Source organism: Oncorhynchus kisutch, unplaced genomic scaffold, assembly GCF_002021735.2.
Source record: "Oncorhynchus kisutch isolate 150728-3 unplaced genomic scaffold, Okis_V2 Okis04b-Okis11a_hom, whole genome shotgun sequence".
Lineage (NCBI taxonomy): Eukaryota > Metazoa > Chordata > Actinopteri > Salmoniformes > Salmonidae > Oncorhynchus > Oncorhynchus kisutch.
Window position 1 is genome coordinate 6,801,492 of NW_022261981.1, and position 10,000 is coordinate 6,811,491.

Below are 10,000 nucleotides of genomic sequence, written 5' to 3' on the forward strand. Positions count from 1 at the left end.
TGGTAGCTGAGGAAGAAGAATCTCCCTGGGGAATGTACTGTAGGGTAGCTGAGGGAGAAGGATCTCCCTGGGGAATATACTGTAGGGTAGCTGAGGAAGGAGGATCTCCCTGGGGACTGTACTGTAGGGTAGCTGAGGAAGGAGAATCTCCCTGGGAATGTACTGTAGGGTAGCTGAGGAAGGAGAATCTCCCTGGGGAACGGACTGTAGGGTAGCTGAGGAAGGAGAATCTCCCTGGGGAATGTACTGTAGGGTAGCTGAGGAAGGAGAATCTCCCTGGGAATGTACTGTAGGGTAGCTGAGGGAGAAGGATCTCCGTGGGGAATATACTGTAGGATAGCTGAGGAAGGAGAATCTCCCTGGGGAATGTACTGTAGGGTAGCTGAGAGGAAGGAGAATCTCCCTGGGGAATGGACTGTAGGGTTGCTGAGGAAGGAGAATCTCCCTGGGGAATGTACTGTAGGGCAGCTGAGGAAGGATAATCTCCCTGGGGAATGGACTGTAGGGTTGCTGAGGAAGGAGAATCTCCCTGGGGAATGGACTGTAGGGTAGCTGATGGAGAAGGATCTCCCTGTGGAATAATGGTAATGGTCCATTGTTTTACTGGCTGTAAATACAGTGATAGCTGTCTCTTCTCTCACCTATTGTGTGTTGTACCAGCTCCATTCTCTACCAGCTCCATCCTCTACCAGCTCCATCCTCTACCAGCTCCATCCTCTACCAGTACCAGCTCCATCCTCTACCAGCTCCATCCTCTACCAGCTCCATCCTCTACCAGTACCAGCTCCATTCTACCAGTACCAGCTCCATCCTCTACCAGTACCAGCTCCATCCTCTACTAGCTCCATCCTCTACCAGTACCAGCTCCATTCTCTACCAGTACCAGCTCCATCCTCTACCAGTACCAGCTCCATCCTCTACTAGCTCCATCCTCTACCAGCTCCATCCTCTACCAGTGTCAGCTCCATCCTCTACCAGTACCAGCTCCATCCTCTACCAGTACCAGCTCCATCCTCTACCAGCTCCATGGTCTACCAGTACCAGCTCCATCATCTACCAGTTCCAGCTTCATTCCTCTACCAGTACCAGCTCCATCCTCTACCAGTACAGCTCCATCGTCTACCAGTACCAGCTCCATCGTCTACCAGTACCAGCTCCATCCTCTACCAGTACCAGCTCCATCCTCTACCAGTACCAGCTCCATCCTCTACCAGTACCAGCTCCATCCTCTACCAGTACCAGCTCCATCCTCTACCAGTACCATCCTCTACCAGTACCAGCTCCATCCTCTACCAGTATCAGCTCCATCCTCTATCAGCTCCATCGTCTACCAGTACCAGCTCCATCATCTACCAGTACCAGCTCCATCCTCTACCAGCTCCATCGTCTACCAGTACCAGCTCCATCATCTACCAGTACCAGCTTCATCCTCTACCAGTACCAGCTCCATCCTCTACCAGCTCCATCGTCTACCAGTACCAGCTCCATCCTCTACCAGTACCAGCTCCATCGTCTACCAGTACCAGCTCCATCCTCTACCAGTACCAGCTCCATCCTCTACCAGTACCAGCCCCATCCTCTACCAGTACCAGCTCCATCCTCTACCAGTACCAGCTCCATCCTCTACCAGCTCCATCGTCTACCAGTACCAGCTCCATCGTCTACCAGTACCAGCTCCATCCTCTACCAGTACCAGCTCCATCGTCTACCAGTACCAAGCTCCATCCTCTACCAGTACCAGCTCCCATGTCTACCAGTACCAGTTCCATCCTCTACCAGTACCAGCTCCATCCTCTACCAGTACCAGCTCCCATCCTCTACCAGTACCAGCTCCATCCTCTATCAGCTCCATCCTCTACCAGTACCAGCTCCATCCTCTACCAGCTCCATTCCTCTACCAGTACCAGCTCCATCCTCTCACCTGCTGTGAGTGCTGTAGCATGTCCATTCTCTCCCTGAGGATCTGTGAGTCCCTCTCTCTGAGCTCCATCATGACTCCTCTCTTCCACTGCTCAACCGCCCGACGCAGTGTCTCCCTCTCGTCGTCCGACAGCATCTCTGACATCTTGGCCCCCGCATCCTGTTGCAGGGTATCAAACAGCATTGCCTCTAGCTCCAAGATCCTCTGGAGGGAGGGAGGGAGGGGAGAGAAAGAAGGAGGGTGGCAAGGTCGTTGGTGTTACACCTAATGACCACAAGAGGGCACAGCTGCAGCTAGTCAGTGGGTGGACAATGTGATCCACTGGCTCAATGTCTTCTATAAAAACATATACACTGAGTATATTAAACATTAGAACATCTGCTCTTTCCATGACATAGACTGACCAGGTGAATCCAGGTGAAAGCTATGATCCCTTATTGATGTCACTTGTTAAATCCACATGAAATCAGTGTAGATGAAGGGAAGGAGACGGGTTTAAACAAGGATTTAAGCCTTGAGACAATTGAGACATGGATTATGTATGTGCCATACACAATCCAGGTCTCTATTGATTTAAGCAAGACAAAATATTGAAGTGCCTTTGAACGGGGTATGGTAGTAGGTGCCAGGCGCACCGGTTTGAGTCAAGAACTACAATGCTGCTGGGTTTTTCATGTGTATCAAGAATGGTCCACCGACCCAAAGGACATCTAGCCAACTTGACAACTATGGGACGCATTGGGCCAGCATCCCTGGGGAAGGCTTCTGACACCTTTCCCCGATGAATGGAGTCTGTCATGAGGACAAAAAGGTGGATGCAACTCAATATTAGGAAGGTGTTCTTAATGTTTGTGCACTCATTGTATATTTTCACTTTAGTCATTTAGCAGATATCAATCAAATGTATTTATAAAGCCCTTCTTACATCAGCTGATGTCACAAAGTGCTGTACAGGAACCCAGCCTAAAACCCCCCAACAGAAAGCAATGCAGGTGTAGAAGCACGGATGCTCTTATCCAGAGCGCGATTGTTAGTTTTACAAAGGCAAGTTTTTTTCCCTGGAACATTTGGGTCCATTTGAAATGTCTCACCTTGTGAGCCTCAGCCACGGACTGTTTCCTGTAGTCCAACTCCTCATCCAGATAGCCTTTCTGTTTACTGAACACATGCTGCAAATAACACACAACACAACCTGATCATCCAGCCAACTCCAACTGAAGATTCATACAAAATCATTCATTCATTCATTCATTTGTTTGTTTGTTAATTAATTAATAAATTAATAAATTAATAAATTAATTTATTTATTTATTTATTCATTCATTTGTTTGTTTGTTTATTCATTCGTTCATTAATTTCTTTAATTCATATTTTTTAAATTCATTTATTAATTTGATAATTCATTATTTCCTTCATTCATTCATTTGTTAATTCATTCATTCATATAAGATGTCTGTTAAATACTGTAGGTCGGGCTACAATATATTGCCAGTTGCCAATGCACTTTAAGCACATAAGACGTACTTCCATGCATCAGCAACATATTAAACAACTTGAGCAACATGCTAAATAAGAAGGGTTAAAGAAGGGAAAATAAAATATAGATCAGCCATTTACCTTCTCACTTTCAATGTCCATCCTTTTCTGTGCTAAAGCTGTTTTGGTGACCTCTATATTCTCAAGCCACTGAAAGGAGAAGATAATAAACTGGGATATTCAGCTGGGAATAAAACATTATTTTATCTCATTAACTCAATGATGCAAAGCCTACTGTACGACAGGGATTCAAAGACAAGGCTGGCATTCAAACAAACAAAGATTAAAACAGCCTTTTGAAATGTAAGTTGCTGAGAATATAATTACCCTCTCTGCTAGCGTTAAGACGGTCCTGGCGTGAATGGCCACCACCTGCTCCTCATTGGATAGGTTCTGGGTGGTACATGGCACATAAGGAGTACACAACACTCAGACACTCAGTATCAAGCAGACAGCAGATCCATCAACAGTCAGCATCAAGCAGACATCAGATCCATCAACAGTCAGCATCAAGCAGACAGCAGATCCATCAACACTGAGACACTCAGTATCAAGCAGACATCAGATCCATCAACACTGAGACACTCAGCATCAAGCAGACATCAGATCCATCAACAGTTAGACACTCAGTATCAAGCAGACAGCAGATCCATCAACACTGAGACACTCAGTATCAAGCAGACAGCAGATCCATCAACAGTCAGACACTCAGTATCAAGCAGACAGCAGATCCATCAACACTCAGACACTCAGTATCAAGCAGACAGCAGATCCATCAACAGTCAGCATCAAGCAGACATCAGATCCATCAACAGTCAGCATCAAGCAGACATCAGATCCATCAACACTGAGACACTCAGTATCAAGCAGACATCAGATCCATCAACACTCAGACACTCAGTATCAAGAAGACAGCAGATCCATCAACAGTCAGCATCAAGCAGATATCAGATCCATCAACAGTCAGCATCAAGCAGACATCAGATCCATCAACACTCAGACACTCAGCATCAAGCAGACATCAGATCCATCAACACTGAGACACTCAGTATCAAGCAGACATCAGATCCATCAACACTCAGACACTCAATATCAAGCAGACATCAGATCCATCAACACAGAGGAGCCAGATAGACAGAGCAATGCGTCCAGTGAGGTTGGAGTGGATCCTACTGCAGGCAGACATACATGAACATACATGTAGATAGGAAATGAACATACACTTACGGCATTATCCCCCAGTATATCTAGCTTTTTCATTAGCTCTGTGATGATGATGTCCTGCCAAGGAGAAGAGACAAGAACATCAGGTTAAACTTCAAATCAACTCCTTAACACTCCCCCTAGACCAAGGGTATTCAACTCTGACCCTACGAGGACAACTACTGGTTGTCTGTTCTACCTGATCATTAATATCACCCCACCTGGTGTCCCAGGTCTAAATCAGGCTCTGGTCATTAATATCACCCCACCTGGTGTCCCAGGTCTAAATCAGGCCCTGATCATTAATATCACCCCACCTGGTGTCCCAGGTCTAAATCAGGCCCTGATCATTAATATCACCCCACCTGGTGTCCCAGGTCTAAATCAGGCCCTGATCATTAATATCACCCCACCTGGTGTCCCAGGTCTAAATCAGGCCCTGATCATTAATATCACCCCACCTGGTGTCCCAGGTCTAAATCAGGCCCTGATCATTAATATCACCCCACCTGGAGTCCCAGGTCTAAATCAGGCCCTGATCATTAATATCACCCCATCTGGTGTCCCAGGTCTAAATCAGGCCCTGATCATTAATATCACCCCACCTGGTGTCCTAGGTCTAAATCAGGCCCTGATCATTAATATCACCCCACCTGGTTTCCCAGGTCTAAATCAGGCCCTGATCATTAATATCACCCACCTGGTGTCCCAGGTCTAAACTGGGCCCTGATCATTAATATCACCCACCTGGAGTCCCAGGTTTAAATCATTTGAGGCCCCTAGACACTCTCCTAGCCCCTAGCTCCTAGCCTCTACCCCTAGCACCTTTTATATTATATCATTATTATAGATAAAGACTCAATGTGACTCCCTCGGCCTCACAGTACACCTGCAGTGGACTGATGCCTTCACAGAAGTATAATATATATATATATATATATGATATTATTATTATAGACTCACTGTGACTCCCTCGGCCTCACAGTACACCTGCAGTGGACTGATGCCTTCACAGAAGTGGATGTCGTGGAAGTTGATTCCTGGAGATCTCCTCTCCCTCTCCTGGATGGTGATAGATGACATTATTACTAGATGGCCCATCTTGGAGACCATAGGCATGTAAAACTCTTTCATTAGCTGAAGTATGTACGAGTACAGCTAAAACTGACAATACATTTCCAAAAACGTGAATATCATTAAGATTAAACATGTTTCTGTCCAATCGTTTACAAGGTCCAGTGAAACCTGATAGAGATTGGAGAGGATGAAGCTTGGGGGCGGCGCCCGAGAAAGAGGATGGGGCTAGGGGGCGGCGCCCGAGAAAGGGGATGGGGCTAGGGGGCGGCGCCCGAGAAAGGGGATGGGGCTAGGGGGCGGCGCCCGAGAAAGAGGATGGGGCTAGGGGGCGGCGCCCGAGAAAGAGGATGGGGCTAGGGGGCGGCGCCCGAGAAAGGGGATGGGGCTAGGGGGCGGCGCCCGAGAAAGGGGATGGGGCTAGGGGGCGGCGCCCGAGAAAGAGGATGGGGCTAGGGGGCGGCGCCCGAGAAAGAGGATGGGGCTAGGGGGCGGCGCCCGAGAAAGGGGATGGGGCTAGGGGGCGGCGCCCGAGAAAGGGGATGGGGCTAGGGGGCGGCGCCCGAGAAAGAGGATGGGGCTAGGGGGCGGCGCCCGAGAAAGAGGATGGGGCTAGGGGGCGGCGCCCGAGAAAGGGGATGGGGCTAGGGGGCGGCGCCCGAGAAAGGGGATGGGGCTAGGGGGCGGCGCTCTTACTTCAAGTTCAAGGATCCGGAACTCCAGGAGTTCATTTTGGTCTCTGGCGTCCTGAAATTCGTTTTTTAAACGTGACTCCTCTGTTTCCATGTGCTTGATCTGTTAAGAGACAGAAATACACCGGGGAAATGTAATCACATGTTCCCAATCACACCTGGATTACATGTGACATATCACTTCAGGTAAATATCATGGATAAGAGTTTTATACCTTCTCTATAAGTTCTTGATTTCTTTGATACAGGGCTTGTTTCTCCTCGATCCACTTCATATCCTACAAACACACAGGAAATCAGTGACAAAGAACTCTGTGTGTGTGTGCATGTGTGCGTGTGTGTGTGTGTGTGTACATGTGTGTGTGTGTGTGTGCATGTGTGTGTGTGTGTGTGCGTGCGTGTGCGTGTGCGTGCGCGTGCGTGTGCGTGTGTAATCCAGTCACCTGTCCTTGCTGGGACAGAACACACTCCAGGTCCTGTATTCTGGTTTGGTAGAGAATAAGCTCTGCTTGCAACTGTTCTCTTGTCTGTGGAGTGAAGAGAAAAACATTCACTGGTTATATACAATGATAATAAATGCTAGTAGAATATGTTTCTCTACCTGGTTCAGTCTCTATGGCAGCATTCTGTCTCTACCTGGTTCAGTCTCTACCTGGTTCAGTCTCTACCTGGTTCAGTCTCTATGGCAGCATTCTGTCTCTACCTGGTTCAGTCTCTAACTGGTTCAGTCTCTATGGCAGCATTCAGTCTCTACCTGGTTCAGTCTCTACCTGGTTCAGTCTCTATGGCAGCATTCTGTCTCTACCTGGTTCAGTCTCTACCTGGTTCAGTCTCTATGGCAGCATTCAGTCTCTACCTGGTTCAGTCTCTATGTCAGCATTCAGTCTCTACCTGGTTCAGTCTCTACCTGGTTCAGTCTCTATGGCAGCATTCAGTCTCTACCTGGTTCAGTCTCTACCTGGTTCAGTCTCTATGGCAGCATTCAGTCTCTACCTGGTTCAGTCTCTACCTGGTTCAGTCTCTATGGCAGCATTCAGTCTCTACCTGGTTCAGTCTCTATGGCAGCATTCTGGCTCTACCTGGTCAGTCTCTACCTGGTTCAGTCTCTATGGCAGCATTCTGGCTCTACCTGGTCAGTCTCTACCTGGTTCAGTCTCTAGGGCAGCATTTTGGTTTGAGACTTGCGTGCTTAACTCACATTTTCTCTCACGGACGTCAATGCATGATTTATGTGAATGTCTGGGCTGAATCAGGCCTGGGAGGAGTCCTACTTATGAAGGACAGGTGAATACGACTATAGCCCAATACTCCCAGTGGACTAGTGGTCTGAAATACATTACTGCCCAGTGAATGAAATACATGTTTTGATAATGGCATCATAATAGAGCACCTCTTACCTTGACTTCCTTCTCTGCATCAAACGTGCCCCCCACCTGCTCCTGTAGAAGTGCATAGGCTCTCTGAAGAGCCTGGTACTCCATGGTCAACTGATGAAACCTCATCTCTGTCTCCTCCCTGATCATACCCTACAGGCAGACAGGCAGACAGAAAGACAGGTAGACAGACAGGCAGGCAAACAGAAAGACAGGTAGACAGACAGGCAGGCAAACAGACAGACAGACAGACAGAAAGACAGGCATAAAGACAGGTAGACAGGCAGACAGTTGGGCAGACAGATGGGCAGAAAGACAGACAGGCAGATGTACAGACAGACAGGTAGACAGGTAGACAGACAGGCAGACGGACAGGCAGACGGGGAGACGGGCAGACAGGTAGATGTACAGACAAACAGAAACAACAGTGAGGGTAGTCAGAGGTCGCTGTCCCTCCCCATGGTTATTATAACACAATATCAGAAACAACAGTGAGGGGTAGTCAGAGGTCGCTGTCCCTCCCCATGGTTATTATAACACAATATCAGAAACAACAGTGAGGGAGGTCAGAGGTCGCTGTCCCTCCCCATGGTTATTATAACACAATATCAGAAACAAACAGTGAGGGAGGTCAGAGGTCGCTGTCCCTCCCCATGGTTATTATAACACAATATCAGAAACAACAGTGAGGGTAGTCAGAGGTCGCTGTTCCTCCCCATGGTCATTATAACATTATAACACAATGTCATAAACAACAGTGAGGGAGGTCAGAGGTCGCTGTTCCTCCCCATGGTCATTATAACATTATAACACAATGTCATAAACAACAGTGAGGGAGGTCAGAGGTCGCTGTCCCTCCCATGGTTATTATAACACAATATCATAAACAACATATGACATTAGAAACCGGCATTATGTCTGCTTCTCGGTAAACGTTGCATTGCATATTTACACTTCTGTAATTGACTGCTGTATATCAAGAATGGAAACACACTTCCACATTCATTCATAGTTCTAATACAAACCAAACGTCAAAACGTCAAGCTGTCATCAGGGAGCAATCAGACGACAAAACATACATATATCTCTCTCTCTCCCTCCTCTCTCTTTCTCTCTGTCTCGACCTTTCTCTTTCCTCTCTCCCTCCTCTCTCTTTCTCTCTGTCTTGACCTTTCTCTTTCCTCTCTCTTGATCACACTCTTTCTCTCTGTCTTGACCTTTCTCTTTCCTCTCTCTTGATCACACTCTTTCTCTCTGTCTTGACCTTTCTCTTTCCTCTCTCTTGATCACACTCTTTCTCTCTGTCTTGACCTTTCTCTTTCCTCTCTCTTGATCACACTCTTTCTCTCTGTCTTGATCTTTCGCTTTCCTCTCTCCCTCTCTCTTGATCACACTCTTTCTCTCTGTCTTGACCTTTCTCTTTCCTCTCTCTTGATCACACTCTTTCTCTCGGTCTTGATCTTTCGCTTTCCTCTCTCCCTCTCTCTTGATCACACTCTTTCTCTCTGTCTTGACCTTTCTCTTTCCTCTCTCTTGATCACACTCTTTCTCTCGGTCTTGATCTTTCGCTTTCCTCTCTCCCTCTCTCTTGATCACACTCTTTCTCTCTGTCTTGACCTTTCTCTTTCCTCTCTCTTGATCACACTCTTTCTCTCTGTCTTGACCTTTCTCTTTCCTCTCTCCCTCTCTCTTGATCACACTCTTTCTCTCTGTCTTGACCTTTCTCTTTCCTCTCTCCCTCTCTCTTGATCACACTCTTTCTCTCTGTCTTGACCTTTCTCTTTCCTCTCTCCCTCTCTCTTGATCACACTCTTTCTCTCTGTCAAACTCCCCTTTAAACACGACAAGCAGAACTGTGTGTCTCCAGGTCTTACCTCCTCCAGGTCATCGTCTGGTGTGCACGGTGTCCTGTCTGTGTGGAAGGAGATGGAGGAACCGTCTGAGTCTATAGAAGCCTCTTCATCGTAACCAAAGAACGTCTCTACCACCGGTTTACACGGCCTGATGGCCTTCTTCCTCCCTATGCTGCCCTGTCGTCTGTACCTCAGCAGCATATCTCTTTCCTACAACACCATTCCATAGAAGATGAAGGAAAATGTTGTTTGTCATGTGCCGAATACAACAGGCGTATTAAACAGAGTTTTCCACATAGACACCTGATATTAAACCGTACTATCCTCAGAGACATAGCTAGATATTCAG

At 47.4% G+C, this 10,000-nt stretch overlaps 1 protein-coding gene across 1 annotated transcript in view; it reads right to left on the bottom strand.

Annotated features, from left to right (window-relative positions):
* Positions 1-10,000, bottom strand: part of LOC116359714 (janus kinase and microtubule-interacting protein 3-like) — an 83,560-nt gene that overhangs the window by 200 nt on the left and 73,360 nt on the right. The window contains exons 10-20 of the mRNA XM_031813056.1: positions 9,673-9,861; positions 7,823-7,951; positions 6,869-6,952; positions 6,641-6,703; positions 6,431-6,529; positions 5,624-5,722; positions 4,685-4,738; positions 3,785-3,850; positions 3,539-3,607; positions 3,013-3,090; positions 1,922-2,125 (exon numbers count right to left, since the gene is read on the bottom strand). Of these exons, the coding sequence (XP_031668916.1) occupies positions 1,922-2,125; positions 3,013-3,090; positions 3,539-3,607; positions 3,785-3,850; positions 4,685-4,738; positions 5,624-5,722; positions 6,431-6,529; positions 6,641-6,703; positions 6,869-6,952; positions 7,823-7,951; positions 9,673-9,861 (1,134 nt within the window). The remainder of the gene's footprint in view (positions 1-1,921; positions 2,126-3,012; positions 3,091-3,538; positions 3,608-3,784; positions 3,851-4,684; positions 4,739-5,623; positions 5,723-6,430; positions 6,530-6,640; positions 6,704-6,868; positions 6,953-7,822; positions 7,952-9,672; positions 9,862-10,000) is intronic.